The sequence below is a fragment of the Exophiala viscosa genome (genome assembly GCF_022695815.1).
Source record: "Exophiala viscosa unplaced genomic scaffold EDD37scaffold_2, whole genome shotgun sequence".
Classification (NCBI taxonomy): domain Eukaryota; kingdom Fungi; phylum Ascomycota; class Eurotiomycetes; order Chaetothyriales; family Herpotrichiellaceae; genus Exophiala; species Exophiala viscosa.
The window spans coordinates 3,453,755-3,478,735 of NW_026944354.1; the positions used below are offsets into that span (position 1 = coordinate 3,453,755).

At 51.3% G+C, this 24,981-nt stretch overlaps 11 protein-coding genes across 11 annotated transcripts; 5 read left to right on the forward strand and 6 right to left on the reverse strand.

The window, feature by feature from the left end:
• Nucleotides 1-88: 88 nt before the first annotated feature.
• On the reverse strand, nucleotides 89-1,865 carry EDD37DRAFT_281015 (uncharacterized protein). Its single transcript, XM_062811067.1, has one exon. It carries the CDS (start codon nucleotides 1,647-1,649, stop codon nucleotides 168-170), a length of 1,482 nt encoding a protein of 493 aa, XP_062673779.1. The 5' UTR covers nucleotides 1,650-1,865; the 3' UTR covers nucleotides 89-167.
• A 216-nt stretch (nucleotides 1,866-2,081) lies between these two features.
• Nucleotides 2,082-3,036, reverse strand: EDD37DRAFT_606678 (NUDIX hydrolase domain-like protein; the record flags this gene model as incomplete). The annotated part of the gene is made up of 2 exons (XM_062814908.1): nucleotides 2,082-2,960; nucleotides 3,010-3,036. The coding sequence occupies 2 exons, from the start codon at nucleotides 3,034-3,036 to the stop codon at nucleotides 2,082-2,084; spliced, it is 906 nt and encodes a 301-aa protein (XP_062673780.1).
• A 724-nt stretch (nucleotides 3,037-3,760) lies between these two features.
• On the reverse strand, nucleotides 3,761-4,381 carry EDD37DRAFT_606679 (chromatin modification-like protein EAF6; the record flags this gene model as incomplete). Its single annotated transcript, XM_062814909.1, has 2 exons — nucleotides 3,761-4,198; nucleotides 4,244-4,381. 2 exons carry the CDS (start codon nucleotides 4,379-4,381, stop codon nucleotides 3,761-3,763), a joined length of 576 nt encoding a protein of 191 aa, XP_062673781.1.
• Nucleotides 4,382-4,547: 166 nt separating this feature from the next.
• On the forward strand, nucleotides 4,548-5,448 carry EDD37DRAFT_281018 (Ctr copper transporter). The gene is made up of 3 exons (XM_062811068.1): nucleotides 4,548-4,996; nucleotides 5,088-5,178; nucleotides 5,226-5,448. Exons 1-3 carry the CDS (start codon nucleotides 4,801-4,803, stop codon nucleotides 5,341-5,343), a joined length of 405 nt encoding a protein of 134 aa, XP_062673782.1. The 5' UTR covers nucleotides 4,548-4,800; the 3' UTR covers nucleotides 5,344-5,448.
• On the reverse strand, nucleotides 5,217-7,019 carry EDD37DRAFT_281066 (uncharacterized protein). The gene has a single exon (XM_062811069.1). The coding sequence runs from the start codon at nucleotides 6,842-6,844 to the stop codon at nucleotides 5,363-5,365; it is 1,482 nt and encodes a 493-aa protein (XP_062673783.1). The 5' UTR covers nucleotides 6,845-7,019; the 3' UTR covers nucleotides 5,217-5,362.
• A 297-nt stretch (nucleotides 7,020-7,316) lies between these two features.
• On the forward strand, nucleotides 7,317-9,011 carry EDD37DRAFT_281110 (ATP-dependent RNA helicase eIF4A). The gene is made up of 2 exons (XM_062811070.1): nucleotides 7,317-7,453; nucleotides 7,581-9,011. Exons 1-2 carry the CDS (start codon nucleotides 7,420-7,422, stop codon nucleotides 8,735-8,737), a joined length of 1,191 nt encoding a protein of 396 aa, XP_062673784.1. The 5' UTR covers nucleotides 7,317-7,419; the 3' UTR covers nucleotides 8,738-9,011.
• Nucleotides 9,012-9,284: 273 nt separating this feature from the next.
• EDD37DRAFT_692193 (uncharacterized protein) lies at nucleotides 9,285-11,123 on the forward strand (the record flags this gene model as incomplete). Its single annotated transcript, XM_062820032.1, has 1 exon — nucleotides 9,285-11,123. One exon carries the CDS (start codon nucleotides 9,285-9,287, stop codon nucleotides 11,121-11,123), a length of 1,839 nt encoding a protein of 612 aa, XP_062673785.1.
• Nucleotides 11,124-11,287: 164 nt separating this feature from the next.
• Nucleotides 11,288-12,062, reverse strand: EDD37DRAFT_656556 (acylpyruvate hydrolase; the record flags this gene model as incomplete). Its single annotated transcript, XM_062818839.1, has 2 exons — nucleotides 11,288-11,945; nucleotides 12,007-12,062. 2 exons carry the CDS (start codon nucleotides 12,060-12,062, stop codon nucleotides 11,288-11,290), a joined length of 714 nt encoding a protein of 237 aa, XP_062673786.1.
• Nucleotides 12,063-13,567: 1,505 nt separating this feature from the next.
• EDD37DRAFT_281444 (uncharacterized protein) lies at nucleotides 13,568-15,536 on the forward strand. The gene has a single exon (XM_062811071.1). It carries the CDS (start codon nucleotides 13,850-13,852, stop codon nucleotides 15,431-15,433), a length of 1,584 nt encoding a protein of 527 aa, XP_062673787.1. The 5' UTR covers nucleotides 13,568-13,849; the 3' UTR covers nucleotides 15,434-15,536.
• Nucleotides 15,537-17,326: 1,790 nt separating this feature from the next.
• On the reverse strand, nucleotides 17,327-18,898 carry EDD37DRAFT_606685 (hexokinase; the record flags this gene model as incomplete). Its single annotated transcript, XM_062814910.1, has 1 exon — nucleotides 17,327-18,898. One exon carries the CDS (start codon nucleotides 18,896-18,898, stop codon nucleotides 17,327-17,329), a length of 1,572 nt encoding a protein of 523 aa, XP_062673788.1.
• Nucleotides 18,899-22,354: 3,456 nt separating this feature from the next.
• On the forward strand, nucleotides 22,355-24,379 carry EDD37DRAFT_606686 (uncharacterized protein; the record flags this gene model as incomplete). The annotated part of the gene is made up of 1 exon (XM_062814911.1): nucleotides 22,355-24,379. One exon carries the CDS (start codon nucleotides 22,355-22,357, stop codon nucleotides 24,377-24,379), a length of 2,025 nt encoding a protein of 674 aa, XP_062673789.1.
• Nucleotides 24,380-24,981: the final 602 nt, after the last annotated feature.

The following is a 24,981-nucleotide window of genomic DNA, read 5'->3' on the forward strand; positions in this document are numbered from 1 at the left end:
CAGTGCGGGGAGTGAAACATGGATGACGGCAGCTGTTGGAGAAGCTCAAACCCCGGCCTCTTGCAATACTGTAATGTCTGTCTTGAAGTCTATTTGGTATTCTCAATTATCTATCAAGGCTATGGCCATGCATCTAGGTCCAGACTCCAGCGTCTATGCGTGCTGAATCAAATCCAGCTGGCTCCATCTTCTTCATCAGGTCTTTTGGAAGCATCATTTTTGCCCTTCTTCACCTCTGGACCGACTAACACGATGCTTTGCTTCAGTTTGCGCCGTCGCTTCTGTGACGTCCTTCTGGTGAGCTTCTCGATCACGCCAACGAACTGACTCTGGCCGTTCTGATAAGCATTCACAAGTTCGCGGGATTTGCTCCGGTTGTGGCCATGCTGAAATTGTTGCTGTTGTCGTTGCTGCTTCTTCTTGGTCTTTTCCGACCAGATCTCTGGACCATAAACCTGGTAAGGTGTCGCAGGTTTAGCCAGCGGTCTTTCTGGAAATGATTCTTCTTGCACCGGATCTGCCTTCTCCTTGGTGCGAGATACAGACCTCAACAGACTGGAGACTCCCTGTTGCGAACTCGACCTTGCGCTACTGTTCCGCGATCGTTTTCGAGATGCAGCATTGCCATTCATGGCAGGATATTTTGCTGCTGCATATGACAGGATGCGCTCTTGCTCTTTCTCGGCCGCACTCTTCCTCAGCCGAAAGCTTGTCTTCTCCCAAGGTTTGTTCGAGCCAGACACGGGGCTTTGGAAAATGCCATCCTCCAGCCATTCTCCTGAATACTGCTTACCAGACGTGCCAACGTCAGATTGATCGTTGGTCGTCCCTTTTGATCTGGGACTCTGAGCCTCGGACTCTTCCTCCCACTCATCCGAAACTGGACTTGGTGGACCTGAGCTTGACATCCCTAGGGGCGGAGGTAGAAGATCAGACTCTTCAACATCTGATATACTTGCTGTCATAGCATCAAGCAGCGGAGGGGTCCGTGAAATGGATAGCGACATCTCAACGGAGGACACCTGTGGTGACGGAGGTGCCAATTGATCATAAGCTACCTGTCGAGGGTCTGTCGAAGCCACGGATGATGGTGAAGCCAGTTCGTTCTTTCGTTGCTGCAGACTTCGGGAAAACTCCATAAAGCTTGGAGCAGTTATATTGCCCGACTGCGCAGTGACTGCCTGAACAGGTGCCGACCTGACGGAGAGATTGGAAGTACTATCTGAAGGGTCTGGAAAGGCGGGTATTTGTGGGACAGGGGATTTACTGATGCTCAAACGCTTGATGAGTAATGGGGCGATGGTATCTCGATAGTCGTGTGGGTGGTGGATTTGATTGGCCGTCGGCAACCCTGGTGACTCGACCAACTCTTTGTAGTCGTTGTACATACGAATTATGTTGGTAATGGTAGTGTCTGTACTGTAAACGCTTGACGACCTTCTCTTCTTCTTTTCAGATGGTTCCAGTGGCAGCGGCTTGTCCCGATCGGACGCCCCAGACTTGCCAGATACATGACTTGAGGTTGAGTACAGAGAGGTCTGAGACTGTGAAGCAGACAACTCAAGTCCTTGTTTTTGAAGGTTCAAGAGTGCCCTTGAGGGTGGGGGCGGTGTAGACAGCCAGCGCTGTGTTGATGGACGCGTGGTCATCTCTGTCTCTCTTCGGTAATGAGAGCAAACTATGTCATCTTTGGTAGAAACAGGAGAACAGCAATTTCAGATGCTGATGTTCTCCGCCACCATGCGTCTGGATCGCGGTTCATGGACATGGAGCTGCAGTTTTGTTGATTCGTCGGCGGATCACCGCAGACGGACATCCCAGCAGGGACAAAGAAAGGCAAGCAGACGGGAGCTCTGCCGGCAAACACCTGCCCGGCCAAGCAAACAATGCAGCCATTGTCTCCCTAGCATCGACCACAGCATAATGCGAGTTTGAGCGACTGTTCCCGGCTGCGTTCTGGGTGCATCTGCTGTGTTGGCTGATCGAGGGTCATTTGAGACAAGTTATACGCAGAATATGGCCCGCATTCCAGCAGACCCTCCATAGGTCCACGGCCCCCTTCAGCCGGATCCGGCAGCTAATCACAGGTTGGCAGCCTTGACCAGATCATCCTTGGTGAGCACATCGGTCCGCTTCCTTATGTCCCCAAGTCGTCCAAGCTTTCGTAGTCGAAGAATCATCTCCTCGTCGCCAAAATGACTGTTATGCTCGAATGTAGGCTCCTGATTGTATGCAAAACGAGCCGCGTCAACAAGTATTCTTGCCGTCATCCCGAATACCCGATACCTCGATAGTTTGTCGAGGTTGTCAGCAACAGCCTTCTGGTCATCGCTTTTCTTCGGCTTGGTGACATTCTGGTTCGTCACAGGAACAAAGAAGTTGTGCATCCTCCATTGATTTTCGTGCCAATCAGTCCAGGCTCCCTTGTACCAATCACTTGGTTCTCCAGGAAGGTTTGGCTGGTCAGGCAGATCTTCATGGTACAGAAAGTTCTTGAACGGCGCTGAAAATACAGCAGCGACTTCCCGAGCATCCAGACGAGGCAGCAGCTTTTCTGCAACGCTAGCATCGAGTCCAGTCTTGGGATCATAGGAATGAAGCAATGCGACACAGGGGCGGACAACGAGCTCTGTCTTGGCTAGATTCGTCGGCATCTCACACAAGTGCTCAACGTGAAATGGCTCTGGTAGGGTTCCATCACGACTCGGTAGACCAATTTCCTCATGTGCTTCGCGTCTCGCCACCTCGAAAGGGGTCTCGCCCTCTTCAGCCTTACCACCTGGCAAAGCCGCATGCCCAGAATACGAACTGAGTGTGCTTGCCCGCATGGTTATCACGACCCTCAGCTCGCCGTTGGTGTCGGCGAACAGCACTAGTAGAACAGCGGCCTTGCGAGACACTGGCATCGACGGCCATACCGTCGGAGGAGGTTTGTACGCCTTGAATCGCTCGATGGCAGCCTTTGAAAGTTATGACGGCACGATTTATCAAGATTATGGTGCTACTTACCACAGATGCTGGCGAGAGAGGCGCCATCGTGTCCAGAAACCTTCCTGATGCAAAATGCCTCCTCGAACACTCTGATAGACCAAATATCCGTTGTCTGCTGATTTGCAGACTTAGGCGAAGCATTTGGGTTTGTGATCGAGGGGAGGCATTAACAATGAATACATTCGGTTGTAGGGGTTTCAATGTTAGTAAACGGCATAACAGCCGAGGTAGTAAGATGACATTATCCGGAGCGGCTTATGGACCACTCAGCATGGGCGTTCTATCCATGAGCCTCATAATTGAGGCACTATGCCAGACCAGTGTCGTCTGGATTTTACTTAACAAGCGACTTTAGACCACCTTGCCTCCTGCACGAACAATTCGAAAGTTCCATGGCTGAGCATTTACGCACACATGCCTCTTAGCCTTGCCTGTCACAGTACCCACGATGCCTCCGTGACAGTTTGCGAATCAATTCTCGCTTGACGTGTGGCTGCTCTCGATGTTCAGCCTACAGACCGAGATGCTGCGTCGGCAGCTCCAGCGGTCAACGACAGCCAGGACGTGGACGAGGTAATATGCTTGTCTCGACAGGATGCTGTGTTCACCAACATGGCACTACCCATGCGTCCTGGGACCGTTGTAATGTCCCAGTCCTGCGTGCCAGAGACGACGTTCCATCAAACAACCAGAATGCCCTGACACTGTGAGGCTGGATGTTTGGGTTGATATGCGCATGCCCGCGCCGTGGTGTTGCGTGTTGAGCCCTTCAGTCATCCGTGGCTTTCCTCGAACCGCCAAAGGTGGTCTTCTGCCGTTTGGTCGGCCTTCCATCATTGTCATCGTCGTGTGCAAGGCTCTTTTTCTTCTTCTTATCACCCACTTTCTCGGTCGTAAAACTTCCAGTAGGCGTGCCGGCACCCTTTGGCGTGCTCGTCGCACTGCTGGGAGTATCGGAATCACGCATGTAGGAGACAGAACTTCGTGAGAAGACACGATCAGAGTCGTTGACAACAGCTTTGCGCCTGCCTGCCCCAAGCCCGCCGCCCGCAGCACTGCCAGAAATGGTGCCCCCGGTCGAAGTCGCAGCCGCTGATACCGCAGACGCCTTGATGTAGTTGTCGAATCCCTTCACAATATTTCCTGCAACAGAGGTCTCTTCGAGGTATGTGGTCTCCTGACGGTAGATCTGGTCTTCTATCGCAGCCTGTCCGCGTCAGTGAAAGCGCTGTTTAGCCTGTTGTTCACATACCATATTGCGATCTACTAGGCGCTTCTTCTGCAGAGTGTCGCGCAAGTCGCGCCTCAACTTCTCATAGTATGGAAGTCCAGGCCTATCCCCGCTGGCCGCAGGCTTCGCAGCTGAGCCTGGCGGTACATTTTCAGCCATCATAGATGACCTGCCCTCAGGGCACGATGATTTCCACTTTCAAGTCTGCTAAAGAGACATTATGGCAGTTGCGCGACTTTGAAAAAGTGTTTGGCCGTTCTGCTACGGTGGAGATTTCGAGCGGAAGTGGCATAAAGCGCCTGCGGTTCCTCGTCATCTGTGAGGATCGAACTACTCCAAAACACTCAAGGGAGGATTGTCGTTTCACACTCGGTACCCTTCACAACCCGCAAATACTCCTCATATCCCTCGCCCAGCAAGGCACGGCATCAAACCAACACCCCGTAGAATGGACCACTCACATATGGACCACGGCGATATGGACCATGGGCATGGAGACATGGACATGGGAACCTGTTCGATGAACGTACGTACTAGCCTCGACGCTCCCGGCAGGCGCATTTGCTGACACGCAATAGATGCTGTTTACTTGGTCTTCGGAGAACCTATGCATTGTCTTTCGCCAGTGGAGGGTCACGAGCACGTTTTCTCTGATCCTATCTCTACTTGCTATTGTCCTCTTGACCGCTGGGTATGAATGCGTGCGCGAGATCAGCAGACGATATGAGCAGAAACACAGTGCGGAAATGGCTGCGTATAGCACCAGCGGCTCAAGTATGTCTCAGTTCCCGCTCTTGCCAGAGCCGTGTCTGATATATCCAAGGCGCACTTCCGTCAAACGAATCTAGCTCACTCCTCGTGGTAGGAAGAGACTCGAGGGCTGCGGCAGAACGCAAAGGCACGATCATAAAAGCACTGCTGTATGCCGTGCAAGTCTTCTACAGCTTCTTCATCATGTACGTTGTCCCGCTCCTCATAGAACCCTTATGCTGACCATGGGTAGGCTTCTTTTCATGACGTATAATGGTTGGGTCATGCTTGCCGTTGCTGTGGGAGCTTTTGTTGGATATATTCTGTTTGGGCAGGGTTTGACATCCACCAAATCTGTGGCATGCCACTGAGGTAGCGGCGCCATGTTTTTCAAGGCTCCTCCTCCTCCTCAATGTCACTTCCGAAGCCGAAGCTGAAGCCTCCGCCCTTCACGTTCTCTTCGGCCGGATCATGCACGACTTCCTCCCACTTCCTCTTTTTGCTCGCGGACTCCTCGAATACAGCTGCCATGTCAGGATGGGCTTGCCGCAGACGGTCCATAAACAGTGCGTAAGGGTCCGTTATCGTGTCCCTGAAACCGGAGACTTGATTGGCTTTGTGCTTGAGGAATCGAACGGCCGCGCCGAGATGCGCTCGAGGTACAAAGTTCTGGGTTATGGCAATTGCTGGATCGAGGTTGACCACGAGATGCCACCAACCGGAGGGCACATGCAGGACTTCTCCTTCCTGACAAATGGCTTCTAGACAACCGGGCGTGCTCCTGGCTTCTGCATGGAAAGAGAGCAACCACTCGGGAATACTTAGTGGAGATGTCACCTCACTCTCATCCTCACTCATGTAGACCCCTGGAGGTAGAACAGAGTTGGGAAACATGATCCAATATTTCGAGCCTCGAATCACTGCGTTCCATGCGCTGGTGGCATTCGGGTCTTTATGGAACGTGCTTCCACTGCGTTCCGGGCCGATGATCAGCCATCTGTGATCAGGTCTCTGGTCTCCTAGCAGGGTGAACAAGTCTTCCTGGAATGCCTGTGGGAGAGCGTACGCCCCCTGGGCACCGACATCCAAGTTCATCTTTTCCACAAACGCCCTATCGAACAGATACAGGGGACTCTCGTCGCAAGTGTTGTTCATGTATGCCATATACTTTTGAAATGGCCAGTCTACTGCCTCAGCACGAAATACCGTATCGCCATGTTTTGCAAGCAGTTTTTCCTGATTCCACTCATTGTATACTTGCCAGCTTTTCACAGGTTCTGTCAGGATGAAAGGTCTGTCAACCCATGCATCGTTGAATTCAGCCGGCGACAGATCTTTCAGTCGTGGAATTTCGTTGTGTTTTGGAATAACAGAAACATAAGGAGAAAGCGAAACTTGCGAACATAGAAAGGGCCGATGCAGAGCATCAGAAAACAGGTACCGACAATCTACCTTTGCAGGGCCCGGTGTTGGAAGGCGCATCACAGACGCTCGCCAACTGCCACGCCATGAGAAGTGCTCACTCATATTGTTGATTGCGATGTCCCTCCATAATTGGTCGAAGGCCGAAAAGGCGTACAGGCCTCGACATGTTGATCCCAGGTTGGTCAGGGCCGACTGGTCAAGATACTCCAGCAGCAGCAACAGCAAAGCATCTGGCAGTTGGCCAAAGAACCCCATGCCATCCTGCGCATTTTGTTGCGATGTCAGAGCATTTCCAGCAGGTCGAATTCCAAGTGGGTGTTGTTCAGTCTCGGTATTTGAGCTTGTAGCGCCTTCATTGGGCGTTGATAGGTGTTCCAACCAATCCTGTTCGGCTGGTATCGGTGCCTCGGGGCCTGTCCCCGTCTGAAGAGTGGTGGTTGAGATCATTCGTTTCAAGAGTATCACCTTAAGGCCAGCAAAAAGTGCGGCACGTGACAAGGGTTAGCCACCGTCGCGAAGAAATAAAATAGAAAACGAGAATGATCCAGGTTTAGATCGACCACGTTCATCGACAAGAAAATGAGTCAGTATGTTTTTTCAAAGATATTCGCCACTGCACGGAGTTAGAAGATGATGGACAAGGCTGGACGGGCAAACAGAGGCAAAATATGGTCCGGATCTATGGTCTTCCTCCAGCGCAAGGTCGGGGAGTGCGATTTTGATTGGGGTTGCAGGTTTTCCTTAGCGCCGCCTTTCCGCCAAGCTTATAAAACCGCAACTGCCTTCCCGAATTTTTTTTTTGATTCTCATCCATAACTTGAACAACAAGAAACATCACAACACGACATCTAGGACATTTGGATTCTCACGAAAGAGAGTCCTCTGACCTAGTTTCAACAACAAAGTAATTTTCAGCAGACTTAGACGCCAGAGTCGCGCCTAAGTTCTCTTCACGCCACTTTCACCCCGCGCTTTCAGATCACAGGCGTCGTCGCCAGTGATCCATCGTCTCCTCTGCAATCATGGCTGACAAAGGTCTCGAGGAGGTCCCTGAAGGTACGCTCTTCTGCAAAATCCAGCGCATTGTCGATGTCGTTCACGAAATCATGAACGTCGCGGACAGCGCCGCACCCAGATGAATTCTTTTTTGAACTCTTAGGCTAACATTACTGTGCGCATTAAGGCCAAATCGAATCCAACTACGATGAAGTCACCGACTCCTTCGATGCGATGAACCTGAAGGCTGAGCTCCTCCGAGGTGTCTATGCCTACGGTTTCGAGCGACCCTCCGCCATCCAGCAGCGCGCGATCATGCCTGTTATCAAGGGATCCGATGTGATCGCCCAGGCTCAGTCCGGCACTGGAAAGACCGCCACCTTCTCCATCTCCTGCCTGCAAAAGATTGATTCCAACCTCAAGGCCTGCCAGGCTCTCATCCTCGCCCCTACCCGTGAGCTTGCTCAACAGATCCAAAAGGTCGTGGTGGCTATTGGCGATTTCATGAACATTGAATGCCACGCCTGCATTGGTGGTACAAATGTCCGCGATGACATGAAGGCTCTTCAAGATGGCCCACAAGTCGTTGTCGGAACTCCAGGTCGTGTCCAGGACATGATCCAGCGACGTGTGCTCAAGACCGACAACATGAAGATGTTCATTCTCGATGAGGCCGATGAGATGCTTTCTCGTGGTTTCACTGAGCAGATCTATGACATCTTCCAACTTCTGCCACAATCCACCCAGGTCGTCCTCCTCTCTGCCACCATGCCCCAAGACGTCCTCGAAGTCACCACCAAATTCATGCGCGATCCTGTCCGTATCCTCGTCAAGAAGGCCGAATTGACCCTTGAAGGTATCAAGCAGTTCTACATTGCTGTCGAGAAAGAGGAATGGAAACTCGATACTCTCTCCGATCTCTACGAAACCGTCACCATCACTCAGGCTGTCATCTTCTGCAACACCCGTAGGAAGGTTGATTGGCTCACCGACAAGCTGACTGCCCGTGACTTCACGGTCTCAGCCATGCACGGTGATATGGAGCAGGCTCAGCGTGATGTGATCATGAAGGAGTTCCGATCTGGATCTTCGCGTGTCCTCATTGCCACCGACCTGTTGGCCCGTGGTATCGATGTTCAGCAAGTTTCCCTGGTCATCAACTACGATCTCCCGGCAAACCGTGAGAACTACATCCACCGTATCGGTCGTGGTGGTCGATTTGGCCGAAAGGGTGTTGCCATCAACTTCGTCACTGCTGATGACGTCCGCATGATGCGCGAAATCGAACAGTTCTACAGCACTCAAATCGAAGAGATGCCAATGAACGTTGCCGACCTCATCTAAGCAACATACTCTTTTGCGACAAACCAGATCGTTTCCATCTACGGCATGTGGGACGGCGTTTGTTGCTGCAGATTGTACGTGACTGCTAGAGAAAAGGTGGGATGAAGCCTGTCTCCGACTGCTTGGCTCAATGCTGTCGCAGCACGAAAAAGTCTATGTATTTTTTTCAGACTTGTTTTCCGGTTGATGCAAGTTCGATGAGCATACGGCCGCGGCGATACCAGAGACGCGGCTTCGTGTCGTTATCTGGTGGATGAAGTTTGCAGGCGTTGTTGCTCTCATAATGCTAGCTAGCAATCGTTGGCTATCATCTCTCAGACTGCACAAACGAATTCGCCAGCATTCTCATGTGACACGATAGGATGAGGACCATTGATTTGCCATAGATCGGTAGAGAAATTGATTGAAATTGAAGAAACCTTGGTGCGATTTTGCTTTCTTTGAAGAGGATATTGTTGATCCACTGCGCACACCCTCACTTCATCAACCACCTTTGGCCCAACATTGGGGCGAATTTCTTTCTCATCTGTCCTGCACTCATGCTGCCATGCCCGGGATGCCCGCCGATCGAACAACGACAGTCAGCTACGCCGTTGATCTACTGCGAGCTCATCAGCTACGCCGTGAAAATGCATTCCTGCTCAAAGAAGTGCACGCCTGCCGCAACGAGATTGTCGCCATCCACGAAGAATTGAAAGAAATGAGGTCAACGGTCGAGAAATGTCATACTATGTCTGCAGCTACATGCACTCACTCGGACGAGCTCAGGGTTCGAGCGGAGGAGCACGCCCGTGAGCTCTTTGATATCAAGGCGGCCTTCCAGGCCACGAAAGGCGACGTTGAAGATCTCAAGATTGCGTACGACAGGATCTATAAGAACGTACAAGCGGAAGTGCCACTGGTCAAGAAATCAATTGACCTCGCACGAGAGGACTGCGAAAGAGTTGGAGACGAACATACCAAGCAATTTGACGACGTCAAGGCCAGTGTTGCAGCATTGCAAGTTCTTGTTGACGAGAAAGCGGACATGGCACTTCTGGAAACGTTGGAGTCGAGGGTGAATCAACTCACCTTACCGGGAATCGTCCCACATATTGCTGTACGTTCTCCTAGTCGAGTTCCGGACAGTTTTGAACGTGAGTCAGGCGGTAGTGGCATTGTACGTCCCTTACTGACCTTCTCTTTAGGTGCAAACGGAGTCCAAGTTCTAGACTCACAGCCAGCAGACGGACATGAAGACATTCCTCGGTCGCAAAGTCCCGGTCTCCCTCATGTAGCCATCCCAAAGACAGCCAATGCAACGATACTCAGCGATATCGACCTCGACGCCAAAGCTGAGACGATCAGCTATGCCGGACACCAATATCATGCTCTTACGGAACTCGATTCATTGAGATTCTTACCCGAACCACAGGCACCAGCCTCGGAATTAGCCAAGATAAACACGTTGCGGCAAAAGAGGTTCGAAGATTGGGCTGAATACTACCTCACGGGTCAGAAACTCAAGGCTGCCTTGCCAGATTCGTTCGAAGAGCCCATCGTTCGGAGATTTGTCGAGGGTGTATTTCAGGAGAGTCGGAAGAGGCAATGTCAGCAGTGGCTTGACTCTGAAGGCTGGACATGGGACAACGTGACCTTATTCAACGATATGCTCTCGCAAGATCCGAAGCCCTCGGAACCATGCAGCGAGTCGGGGAGAGCAAAAGTGTCATTGTATTCGGAGAAGATTGGACGAATTGTCAAAGAGAGGGAAGAGCCCAAAACAGGAGTCAAGAGGACTGGTGTGTCGAAGAAGCTTGCAAGGAAGCAGCACCTGGATGCTAACACAGAGCCGGTGCGGCGCAGCCAACGGCTCATCGAGAAAGAAACACAAACAGCTCATACTGCGCACGTTAGCTTGTCGAATAACCCGAAGCCACGAAAACCAGCTGCCAAAAGAAATAGAGACCACCACGAACAACAGTCCTTGTCAAACACCGTGGGCATCAGCGACAAGCTGGGCAATGCGACGGCTGAGGCCAATAAAGAGGTGGAAGTCCAGCAAACAAGCGCGCAGGCGGAGGCCAAGGACAAGGAGACATCGACGTGCATGGGAAAGATGGTTACGACGCCCCCACTGCAAAGAACCAACTCCAGGCCGGAAACTCGCGGAATTGAAGTTGTTCGGCGCCGCGATCAACTCTTACCTCAACTGGTGCCGCAAAAACGGCCCCTGAAAGACACGGCAGAAGACAGTAGCGATGATGCTGGGTATCTGTACGGACAGGGCCCTGCCAAACGTGTTGTCAGTGAGGAGCAGAGTCGAGTAAGACGCCCTAAGGAGCGACGTCTGCCTCTTCCACCACCACCAGAAATACCCATTCTGCCAACTTCAAGCGATGAATAAACGGTCACAGCCAATAGGCAGAGATGGAGATGATGGAGCTGCCGTGTGAAGACTGTTGAGCGTTTCCTTCCACCTGCACATGTCTCCCAAGAAATTGTCATTGATGCTTTTGATGGTATAGATCGTGTCGTCGGGGACTTAGATGTCTCTTTATATGCAACAAATCATGTCTCCTTGAACTGGTAGCTGCCTTCGGTGGTGTCGTCGACCACCTCTACCTCGATCTTCGCCTCGACAACTTCCCTTCCGTCAGCCTCGAGACCGCACTTGACAACATCACCTCCCTCAAGAGGGCCTACGCCTTTTGGTGTTCCGGTGAGGATGATATCGCCCTCTTCAAGTGTCATGACCTTGCTGATGTCGCTCAACATCCTGTGGATATTGAACAACATCAAGTTGGAATTATCTTTCTGTCTCATCTTGCCATTGACGCTCAACCAAATCACCACATCATGGGGATCCGGTATGCGATCGAACGGAATTTCATGGCTGATGGGCAGGAAGGTATCAAAACCCTTTGCTATACTCCAAGGCAGTCCCTTCTTCTTTGCTTCATCTTGCACATTCCGAGCAGTCATGTCGATGCTCAGGAAATAGCTCTTGATGTAACTTAGCATCTTCGAGTCGGACTCTTGCAGGTTCTTCAACCCATTTGAGTTCGGTGTTGGCCCAATAACTAATCCAAGCTCGACTTCATGGTGCATAGTAACCCCACGAGGTCGGATGATAGGTCCTTTGCCCGGCAGTAGAATGGACGAGGGAGGCTTGAGGAAGAAGAATGGCTGGGCTGGGCGCGCCGAAGACAGTTCGGTTATGTGGTCACTGCGATATCGTTAGCCATAGCATGGATCAGGCGAGAGAAGCGTAGTCGGGGAAAGCACACGCATAATTCCTGCCGATGCAAACGACCTTGCGACAATTGGCCTTGATGGATGCCATGGTTGTTGCCAGTAATCCCGAGTCTCGTCCTTTTCGGTCAGCTTGATCTGTCAGCGATGCACTCCTTCAACGACAAAATCCATTATTGAGGTGTTAGTCGTGGCTTGCGTGTGTGGGTACGTCAGTGGTGCTTGCATTCGGCGACTGTCGGCAAGGGATCGTCTGTGCCTGCAGCGAACCTTTTTCCAGACTCTTGACTCACGCCATGTTCGACAACACCACCACCACCACCACCACCATCACCTCGATATCTCAAATATCTGCATTATTCTTTGACTATCGCGTTTCCGATGGAATCCCGGAGCATGCCCTTCCAGAAGGCTTACCAAAGCAATGGGGCTTGTTGCCGCAGGGAATGCCGCTCTTTCTATCCGGCGCTGCTCTATCTTACACCTTGTTGAGGTAGCTTACACCCGTGACGAATACCCATGCATCATTGCCTTTGAGTGCCAGCCCCAACAACTGCTACGTTGAGCTATGATCGTCACCTATCTTGCTTGAATTCTATGTTGCTACGATGGTCAAAATGATTGCCCTCGTGTGCCGTTGTCTCGAGCTATCCATCTTTTTCCGACTTCATCGCCTAGTACAGGGTTTCGATTGAAGTGCTCAGAGAGCTTGGCTTAGAACTACCATTCATGCCACTGCATGAGATTTCACGCATACTTTGCCTTGGAACATGTCGCACTCGAACCTTCCCAAGCACGGCGTCACAGGCCCAGCAAAGGAAGAGGACGAAATGTGGTGGATGACAATGTCAAGCTTGCATTTTCCCTCAGCAAACTGTCTTCGGATCATCTCTTACCAGACTACCAGAGTCTCGCCTTGATCGATGTCGCATTCTGCAGCTGGCTTTGACGGTCCAACAGGTCCTTGTGACCTAGCGACTTCAAGCGTGTGTAGGATCTCGCCGTGTCCGATAACGCCTCGTTCTTTTGCCGCACGCCTCCGCTCCTCGTTCATTCACATCAACGGATGTTACTTCTTCACACAGGCTGTAGCATTGCGGCATTACACATGCTCCATTACTGGAGCCGCGGATCATATCGAGATGTCGTCGTGCATTGGAATGGAAAATTCTTGGTCTGTCTATGCCAGTACGCCGACTTGCAGACATGAGCGGTTCAGCCTTGTAACTAACATGCTCTACTCGACATGAAATAGGGTTCGATTCGCACGATGTCCAGGGTATCTCGTCAATTCAAGCGACTGGGCAGCATTAAGTTTTGGGATTTGTCGTGGACCACGTCAAAGCCTCGGAAAGAATCGTTTGGCAGCGATATAGAACGCCAAAACAAGGTGGCTTGCCCTGCATGCTGATTTGAAATGAAGCAGAAAGTCAACTTCGGTGTTTGCTTATCAAAGCAGGCTAGAGGCATTCCGAAATCCGGCTGAACGATCTCGTACAGCTTGCATGTGGTTGGTCCGCCTCTTCAGGACTAACTAATCAGGGTATCAGGCTTGCAACACCACCATCCCGTCCGAAGCCATGACATGGTTCCGTACATCGTTGCCGCTCCATCTACATGTTCCGCTGCTCCATGCGCCTTGCCTTTGATCTGAAAATTGACTAGTACGTACGCCATGAGTACAATGTCCTCTCTCCCATGCGGTGAGGGTTTTCCGCTCGTGTCGAGCAGTATGGAAGCTTCTTGCACTCGCCTTTTGCTCATGGTATCGGGCTTGGCTCGGCCGACAAGCAACCATGCAATTACTAGATATGGAGTGCGCCATCCTGTCGCTTTCAAAGAAAGGCAATATGGGATACCGTTATCGAAAGCCGTACTATGTCATCACGACGAGGGAGAGCAAGAGCCGGTCGCACCAACCCAGACTTCCTTTGGGTCAATCGAACACCAGAGTCGGACAGCCTGTCCGCTACCAGACAAGAACGAGACGAGCTTCGAACCATCACCAACCATGCTAGGCAATGGCGTGCTTCTCTACGTCGTCAACAGAGACTATACAGCGCTCAGACAGAAGCTGTCCATGCACAAAGTGTAGTAGGCTGGGCCAGGCAACACAACATCTCGGAGACTAGCTCTGCTGAGACCTCGGCTGGTCCGTCACCATCACCATTGGCTCAAACCACTGGAAGTACAGCAGAGACTTTCGCATACCTGGAGGCTCCGGAGGATGCGGTCTGGTCGCAGGAGGCTTACCAATATGCAGTAGGGAGCTGGCTCCCCTCAGTTTTCCGGGGACTGGACGTATTGGACGAGACATTGGCGACTTCTCAGACGACGTTCGACACGATCGATCGCATCATTCAGGGCTGCCTTGGCAATCGAATGCATATGTTCTCATTGCTGGCCACGAGTTCGGGGTTCGCCAAGTATGTCCTGAGACTCCAACTTGTCAGACATGATTGCCCGGAGTATTGCATGAGTAAAGCACTTCGACACTTGCGGCACCACCTTTCAGGCAATCCAGAGGCCAACGAACTGTTAATATTCGATCTCGGGGCGCTTTCGACATTTGAACGATATGTGGGCAACTTCGAGGGTGCCAGGACACATTTCACCATGGTACACCATCTCATTCAAACCATGGGAGGAACTGATAGCCTGGAGTTGCCCATGCGACTACTTTGCTGCCTTTGGGACTTACTCACCGCTGGTGGGACGGGTGCAGCGCCCTTGATGCCTCTGGTATGGGATCCTGGTCTCTTCTCGCGGGATGAGATGCGTGAACGGGTTCTGCCTACTCTCCACAGCAGCGGGATTGCCCCTGGCGGAGCTGCCTTGCTTCAGTATACCTCCCAAATTCGACCTGAATTTCAAACCACTGTCGTCGATATGGTACAATGGTTTCAAGTACAGCAGTACAATCAGATCAATAATTTTGCAGATCTATCTACCGAAAGATGGGCTCAGCAGCGATCGTACGCGCTCATGCATCGACTGCTGTCCATCTCAATAGATCCAACTCCCGCGGAGCTCTCTGGCCAACGCTTGCTACATCTCCTATCAGAATGCATGAGACAAGCATTTCTGCTTGTCATCTCCAGCATGATATCGGCCAGACTGTCAAGGGTGCGCGTTGACGCGCACAAGAATCCGTCGTGCGTTCCTTGGTCGAACTATGCTCGACTCCAGCAATCACTTGTCACACTGATCGATTCAGAGGAGGATTGGCAGCACGAGCATGAAGAGACTGTTTTATGGATGGCATGCTTGGGAGCACAGCAACCTTTACAAACCGAACCCCAAGAATGGTTTCCTGGCTTTGCCAGGGATGTCGCGCAAGGCCGCGGGCTTACGACAACGAACGAGCTGATGCACCTCATGTCCAAGTATCTCCACCGATGCGATCCGACAGGTTCCCCGGATGTTACTGGGCTGCAGAGTGTGCTTGGTGAGGAGACCTGAGATCGACGTACTTCTGGAACGAGGGTACAACAATGTCGAGACTTGACGACATTCGTTTCTGAAATTATTGGGCGCTGGTACATAAAGAGCACTTTACTTTGAACGTCGAGCGTGTGCAACAGCGATGCGTAGTCACGACTCACAACATGGATACCCTGTACTACATACATAGATGCGATAAAGTGTACAATAGTTCGCATATGGATATTATTTCCAATACATGCACTTGAGTAATACACTCATCGTATCGATGTTGCCTTTGGAGTGAACTACACTTCTCACTATTGTGATCAACGGAACTATGTGTCTCTTCAAACAGCAGCAACAGCTGTAAGGACTACAGTACCTTTGTAATGTACCTCATGCCTACCTAAGCCTCGTGCCGAATCAGGCGCTGCTGACCGAGCCGGTGTTTGGGCGAGGGTTTTACCCCGCCGTGGCAAGTGCAGTTGTGTATCTCGGTGTTTGCATACTTTCTGTAGAGTTCATATCATCGTGTTCACAAGCGAGCTCACAAAGTCTAATGTCAAGGCGGAATGAGAGACCATGTCCAGTGGGTATGCGAATGGGATGATCGAATTAGCCACGCCGTGTTTGTTAGTTCTCAAGCTTACTTTCACATACAGTACAGTGAGTGGACGTGCGGAAACTCCACGGTCGGCCTCGCATTGGTTTCAACGCGAGTTTATATTCCGCCGTGAGCAGAATAGAACATATTATATAACGTAGCATGTCCAATCACCAATCCGGCCGGCCATTGCCCAGGAGTAAGCACCACGGCGTACAATGATGCATATGAGCAAAAAGCGAAATGCGAGATGCGCGATGCGCAAATGCGAGAGCCTAATGATTCAAGAGATAATAGAAACGTGGTTGTCGGCGTATGGCTTTTTGCTTCAGACATAGTTAGTATTTAGTCAGCAATGGGAATGAGACGTCGTCTGCATACAGTAGCCACCAGGGCCATGACATCGGGCGAGGTTCGGACAACCACAAAAGACACATCAGAACAATGGCATTACTGTGGTAGGATGTGAGCATAATAGATTATTTCCACTTTGTCCAGGGTACAGGCCCACTCAGACTCGACGAAGTCTACGGAAAACGCTCTGGCAACTGTGCACGAAGAGTGAAATGTAATGGAGCTTTGCGGCGATGACAAGGCCGTATCAAAGGAATATTCAGGAGATCATGGACGAAGCCTTAACTCTATGATGTATATATCTATATGTACCGAGAGCCTGGTGTCGCCGTCGTCAGCACGGAGATAATCAGCAATCCCTTCTATAGGGTCTCTGTAATCCGAGCTTGAAAGGTCCGGACTTTCTTGGTAGACATCGACAGAAAACAGACATTCGATCGATTCTACTGCCCAGAAGTTTGATCTTGCCTCACCTCCAGATGAATGTAGCTGGCTGGGTGAGTACAGCATATATGCCTGTACCGTAAGTAATCCTGGTGAGAGCATCATTCTCTGAAAGCTTGACCATACAAGGAGCCGGTTTCGCTCTTCGATGATAGACTGCAGTGCGGTGATCCTGCAATCACACCGATTGAGCCACACTGATCGCCCTCAAGCACCGGGCTGTGAAAGGTGCCACGATCTGGCATTCACAGTGTCGTGAAGTGTCGGCTGCGTGTCTTGCATTTGCCCAGCACGGCTGATGATATTCATCTCGAGCGCTGGTGTGCTGACTAGGTGGCCACCTGTCAGTCGCTGCACGCATCGTTGAACAGGTTTGGACACCCGCGTCAGTCTCGTCCATTCTGCAAGTTTGTTACTCTTCATGCTGTTACGGTTAGCGAGCGGAGCGCTTGTTCTCTTGCGGATTGGTGACTGAAGATATATCTGTTATTTGATGATGTTGTTACGCTGGAACGCTTTCAGGCCTTTCAATGCGTTTCAGCTAGAGCGACAGCAACAGCGGCACCATAAATGGCTGCCTCCTCAGTCGCTTGCAGAACGATTGATTCTTTGGCAAGAGATGATGTTGCTGGTGAAGCTTCGTTCACCATCTGTCGAAGTAAGTCCTCGCACCTGTTTTTGAAGCCAGGATATTTGAGGATGACACTGCCATTACATGCAATGGACGTCTTGGGGCATCCTTTGTCCGTGACTGGATTAATGTCTACATCTTTTTGCAACGCCCACAGGGCGTGGACGGCTACTGCCATGTAAGCAGAGGCCCGATACGAGATCATCTCGGCTGCCGTGCGTAGAAAAGTCACCTCTTCGATCGAAGGGGGCACCTTCAGCTCGAAAGTGGTCTTTATCATGGATATCGAATCACCCATATCGCTGGAACTGTCCTGTTCGAGTCTTGCCATGGTTTGCGTGTCCAGCGAGTAAGGTTCGGTCAAAGCAAGTGGCATGTTCCCATCAAACAGGTCCCGCGTGTCGACGGCCTCATTGATGATCAGCCTTAGCAATTCTCCAAGATAACGACCTGTAGTCATATACTCAAGAGGCTGAAAATCAGGGTGTTGATGTTCTCTGTTCAGAATCTCGTCCCAGCGGGTTTGTGGCAGGATAGATTTTCCAAACATTGAAAGTTCGGTATTGGTGATGACCTTACCAGCACTCTGAAACCAAGACTGATCCCTTGTGCCAAATTTGGACAACCCCATGCACGAAGTAGGCAGATATACTGCGGCATTGGTTCCGGTCCCCAGAATCAAGCCCATCGAGGTAGCAGGATCCAGGTAAGCCTGAGACAGTAGTGTGGCAGAAGAGTCATTGACAATGGCGTTGACGCTAACGTTCAATTGTCGTTTTGCACATGCAGCCTCGATCAACGTGCCCAGATCCATGCCAATCGTATCTTCATGACACGCGAAGCCCTTGCCCATATTCTGCATCTTGCCACTCCGATGACTTGTTTGCTCGATTGGAAAGCTCCACGCTAGCCCCACGGGAAGAGGCTGATCGGACGGCCAGTCTCTTGATTGTGACTCTAACGTGGCTTGGATACTGCCTGCCATCCAATCAAAGAATTCTTTCGAGGGTAATCGGCGTATTCGTTCGTCAATCCTGAATGTGCTCATGTGTTCGATGCACATGGGAGTTGATTGACCCTCTCTTCCGCTTAACGCAACTATGGCCACTCGGAAGGTAGACCCACCAACATCTAGGGACACATACGTGCCTGTTTCTTGTCCGCTGGGGAGGGTGTGGCTGAATGAGGGTAGCATACAAGCCTCACTGTCTCGTAACCTGGCTTTGTACTGTATGCGGATTGCGGAAGACATGGACAGCATCCGGCGTATGTTACACGGCTGTCTGAATAGGCGCATGATCTCATCCTTGAGGGAATCTAACGTGCGAATGTTTTCCGTTGTTTCCACTACTGTAAATTCCTTGTTGGAGGACTTGGGTGACACAGATGAGGTCTTCAGGGACGATCGAAAGAGGAGGAGTGCAGCGAGGTGCCGCAGGACCTTGCGGAGGAAGTCGAGAATGGTCATGACTGGATCCGATGGACGGTGCCCTTGTTGACAATCGATAGGGGCTTTGACTGTGTCCTAGTCGATGAGAACGCAATATATGAGGATCATGGCGGACTGAGTGGCCTTGGATGTCACCTGTCTTGTGTGTATAACAACCCAGAGATGAGGCAGCAGTGGCTCATGGGCAGAAAGCGACAGTGAAGATGTTCTGGTGACATGACAGCCGACAAACAGACACAGAAGATGCAGATGTCAGTAGCATAGCATTAGGATGACATGGTGGTGATGGTACAAGATTGACGAAATCAGGGCCTTGCCCCAGCAGGACGAAGGCTGCAAGTTCGAGTGCAACTGTGGGAGTCAGAAATATGCAGATTTGCCGGGATCTGGACCGTACACGGATGTAGAGTGTTGTATTGTAGTAGTGGTAGTGGTAGTGGTAGATTGTTGTTGGTGGTGGTTGTAGTAGTGGATGGGTGTGGACTACGGTGACAGCCGATGAAGTTGTATGATGGAGGGAGGAATGAGGGGCGCAGGCCGCCGAATGCACCGCCGCACCACAAAACCGCAGGCGGAGATCGGAGCGAAGAAAAATCCATTGAGTGTCACGGTGCCTGCGCATTTGTGTAGTTACCGTTACATTTTGTGACCTCAACCGAACCAGTTGATCATCTCTTTCATGTAACTCGTCAGATATTGATTCTGTATGGACCTCTCCACATACCATCTTGCACCTTCTTGTCTCTTTTCCTCACCTGCCGAAAAGTAGGGTGAAATCCTCGACTTCTGGCTGATAGGATACCACTAAATCGGTCGTCTGTTTCTTCAAGGGATTGTTTCTACAAAGTCAGCACTGGCATATGAACGGTCTTTCAGCCTCAATGCTGTATACCACTGATCCGAATGGTTTGTGCTGTGCGGATGTGTCGAAGCAGTGCGTTGTGGTATCTATACTCCGTGCATTCTTGTCGTTCTTCATACCAAAAAAGCAAAATCCAGGGCATCCAACACAAGCATATGACGACGCCTAGGTTAACAAGCTTGACGGCCTTCTCAAGTACATGAGTGGCCATGACAAGTGGCGCGCATTCGTCAGCGCGGCTGAACAGCCGAGCTTGAAGATCTATAGTACTGAGTGCTCTTCATGATATCCTTCAGCAGGACAGCAGGATTTGAAGCCTGGTACTTGTAGGCACGAGACCACAGTACCCAACCCGAATGGGGAATATGGCTTCGGTGGGCATGGTCGATCTTGCGCATTCACATTCGAAGGACTCTTGGGTCAAGTGCCCGTCGGTCCACTTGTCATTATTACTGTTTGCTCTCCACGCCAATTTTGTTTCTTCACGTCGCCTCAAATTTTCCGGAAGAGCCGTAGGTGACTCTGATGGATTCGATGGGGAAGAAGACTCAATAATAATCAAGTCGTCCTGGGTCTAAAGGATTCCCAGTGAAAGCGCTTGAGACATGACTCCACCCATGTCTAAGCAGGGCTCTGAATCTTTGACACCTGGCTGGCCTGATTTAAGATTGGACTCTTCTTTGGAATACTTTTGTTCTTGAGTATGACATCAAGCATGCTGGGACCCCTCGAAACAGGGACTACAAGGCTGTCTCAGTCCGAATAGAGAAAGATTTGAAAGACAAGTGCTGCAAGACATCTGCATGCAAGTGCAGTAGGAGTAAGATCTGTCAACCAGTGTCACACATGGGTCGTGCCGAGTGAGGTTTTGACATTATTCTAAGCATGGGTTTTCTGGGCCGTGTCCTGAAGAATATGATGCCTCCGAGACAGAATCCAGTCTCCCATATATAACCATTCAGACTGGTCAGTGTGTGGGCAATTTCCAGTATAGCGATCATGTCAATTGGCAGCTTCGGTTCCAGCTATGTTGATAAAGACTCATTGAGGCCTCCGAAATACTCGACCATTCACGGATCCACCGGGCATACCTCATGCAGACCAACGGCCACAGACCGTAGGACAAGTACAGTATATGCAAGCAATAATTTTCTGGCGAACCGACAAGATCTACAACCCGTCAAATTTTGAGACTTGACCGCCACTATTACTCCAATTCTCACATCCTGCTGCAACGGGTGGGTATCCGACTTAAGGTCGAGGAAGACCACAGAGAAACGAATCATGATGCTCTCCACTCTCTTGACTTCACCGGAATCTGGTTCAAATCCAGACTTTACAAATTCCAGGACCCTCAGTCCTACATGGCTATGCGCAACATGATCCCTCTCTCAACAGATCATTGAAGAGCGAGTCTTGACGCAGGACTTTTCGGAAATGCGACCAGAACCTTGGCACAGCTATGGGCCTTAAGTTGTCCGGCAATTATGGGCTATCCCTGCAAGGCTGCTGACCTTTACTGGGATGTTTAGCTAAAGTCAACTTGCGCAAGCCTCGTCGAGTCGGTGGTTCCGGATGGTTCTCTTCAACTGTCCTTCGGGCCTCCATCCGGCTCGCCTTTATTCGCTTAAGGTCACCGAGCGGTTTGTCTCGGCGCTGGAAAATGGACCCATGGTGAAGAACACAGTACGATCACGTCACTAGCAAAGGTCCTGACTCTGGTTCAGCACTCCCGTCCCACCCTGGAGCAGAGGTGAGGGCGTCCATGGTGTGTGCACCGTGCTGCCTTTCCAGAAAATCCCCAAACCCTCCTAGTCGACGGTCACTCGGGACAAACGACTGTTGTCGCGGCAGACCTGATTGCGCGTGATCACTTTTCATCGCTACAATTGTCCTGTTCCTGGGATATGCATCCCTTGGTATATCAGGCTATCCAATGTCCTTTTATCAAAAGGGCCTACGCGATCAAGCTTTTCCGTGTTTATTTACTATTTATTATGCATGTTTCGGCGTGGTTGTCCAGGGTGTAACGGTTTTACAGATCTAGCTGCAGCAGTCTTTGGGCCCTCCACCCACTCACCTTGCATGTTGACCTTGGCTGAGTTTCGGGTATGACACCTCCTTGCCCTTTCTAATCGCTTCAAGTACCGTCGTGGAGCCGACCCCGGGAAGCTTCAGCCAACCACCAGGTTTTGACGGACTCTACGCCTCGTGTCTCTCTGGCCACGATCCCCCGGCCGTTGTCTAACGCCTCTTCCTTGTCCGTTGTTTGACATGTAATAATGCGCCTCATTTCCTCGACCTCCAACAACGCCCCGGTCGACCTCCGTACCTCACCATTATTTCGCCCTCTATTCCATAAGCCATGATCAACACGACCTTGGTGTATTTTACTCGTCTGTCTTGTTCTCACCCAGATACTGTGGATGCAATGCATCAGGCTGTTTCGCAAACTCTCTCCCCATCTTCTTCAAGTGTGGCACTGCTACGACAGCCGCATTCTACTTAATCACGTCAATTTTCCCTGACATATCGGCCTGACACCACAACCCACGATTGCCGCGCGCGGTCGAGTCAATGCACGATAAGATCCCTCAACGCTCGTCAAGATCATGGAGTCTCGATTCCGCAAATTTCTCTCGTCGAGGCGCCTGAAAGCTCAGCAGAACAATCAGGACTCGGAGCTGGATTTACACAGTGTGCCATACACAACAGCTCCACCGCAAGGTCGCCTGCCTGTATTCATCAGTCAAGCCCTTGGAAAGTCGTCGACTGCAAAGCGAAAAAATGATCCACCGGCTGATCTTCGTTCGTTATCCTATCAATCGGCTTTACCGGGCAAGGCACCTGAATTGGGAAATCGACCTCAGCGAGGGAATGGGCCCGTCAAACTCCAGACAGGGCGACTGTTAAGCTCTGGTGAACTACTCGTCACCCAACAAGACTATGACCGCACCCTGGAGGATATTCGTGAGGGAGAATTCATCGTCGCTGGTAAGGAAAAGAGGAATTCTCGCACGTCGTCGCAACGCATGTCATCGATGCGGCCACCCAATCTCAAGGTCGTTTCGACGGCCCCAAACTCCCCACGCTCCCAACCCACTATGAGTCCCATGTGGCCACCGCCGTCCGCCGCAAGCGACACGATACTGCCAGGGTACTTCAACCGGTCCATGTCCTCAGCTTCTGGGACATTCGTGCACCATACTCAACCATCCTCCGATTATGGATACCCTCCTTATGGCTCCAGTACAGAGGCTACTGGCCTCGGGATATCAACTCCAACTCAACCGTTCTTCCCTAGCCATATGACATCGATGACGTCGCTCCCCGAACCACAAGACGAATCGAATCCTACCATACAAGCAATTTGGAAGGCTGAGTCCAGCCGGCTGGCTTCGATGTATGGCGACGGTTCAATAGGTCACACCATGTCGAGGCCCAATCACGGATGCGCCAGTCCGACCATGTCTCCTACTCATCGTCACGCCGACTCATGGATCAAACCTGATCCCATCTACGCCCCTTCTTCTGTGTCATTGCACCAGCCATCATATACTGCCCATGATCCCGTCAGACCTGCTTCAGCACTCCGGACCTACATGTCGGCGTCGAATCTCGAGCTCAGCTACCGCGACGACCACTCCGAAGGTTCTTCGAATCAAAGGCACTCGCTGCTCTCGTCCAGCGGTGCATCCACCTCATTGACGACCGGGACGAGCACTGTTGAAGACCCAGTCACGACTAGAGATGATATACGGCGCATTGTTGACGATATGCGCATGACTTATCTCCAGGCCATTGAGGCTTCGACGCCTCCGACGGCACCGTTACCAGAATTACCCATTCGAGCAAAGACGAATCAGCCACGGTCTCTAGTCTCCTCTGTCTCCGTCGAGAGTGGACTCCGGTCCATGCGAAGCCAGGGCTACACAAGGCCCTGGCAACCTGCAACGACCGGCACAAGCACCGCCAGAACGGCAACTTCACCTTCTTCGAGAAAGTCGCACAAGAAGCGCATCAGCGCGGGACATAACAGAAGAACTTCTCAGCCTGTCGCAGGCATCACGCCGTTGTCGCCTATCAAGGCCAGCCCGGCTCGTCCCAAACCTCAAGGCACCGGACAGGACGACACGGTAAGCTTGAAGCGGGCAGACTCGACGACGCTGGGGTCTCTTGCCAAAGAACTGAAGATCCATGACGACCGGAGCTCGGACTCACATTCCTACCCCACACCGTCTTCACCCCCGTCTTTCGACTCAGCGAGCTCCGAAGACATGTCGCTGCCATGTGTTACCTCTCCAACCCTCTCTGTCAGAACTCCACCGTCCAAAGTCTACTCTGTGCAGCAGACGCCTGTCAATCAAAAGGCCGTCGGCTACATGGAGTCCCCCGTGAGGATTCCCACCTGGAGTCGGGACGCCGACCGTCTCTTTAATGACGCCGATATCGATGTCACAGGCGACATTGATGACTTTGAGTCCATGTGTGACGACTTTTTCAGTACTCCCGCACCGAGTAATCCTGCTTTTGGCACCTTTCACACATGGCACAAGGAACAGAGAACGGACGGCGACATCATCAAGGATAGGGTTGCGAATGGCAGTCCGTCGAAGTTCAAGAAGGGCTTCTTCTGACCTTTTTGAATGGTTTGGCCGGGATCGGAGGTCCACTACTGCATGACTTATGTCTTTTCTTACATCACGTTGAGATGATTTCCTTTATTGACGGTCCAGTTACTCATGTTGTTATGTCTGTATACGGCTGTATGAGACCGGATGGGATGATATGATGGCGTGAAGCGGAAGGGCGCAAGGCCGCTCTCAGGTGGTGGTGCTGGCTCGTCTTTTCTGTCTCATGAATCTCTTTTTGTTTGCAAATGTACGCTGTTATGCGACAATGCCGGTATTTCTTGGCCTACGATGTCATGCTGGTTTCGATAGTTTTCGGTGTTGATGTGCCACGGTCTTGGGTGGCGGGTGGGAGGAAGGATATGTTTTATGGATGATGATAATGATGGGGCAGGCGTACTCGTGAAAAAGACTGGCCACTAGGGGATACGCCTAGGAGCGCCGAGATGTGCATCACAGGTCCGGGATAGGATAAAGCATGTTCTTATGACAGTATGGAGACATGGCTGGTCGAATGACTCCGTACCTAGACACCAGAAGCCCTCGCGGGCACCAAACAAATACAAGGAATTGAACCCTTGCATATTTCTCGTGCGTTCGTCTTCACA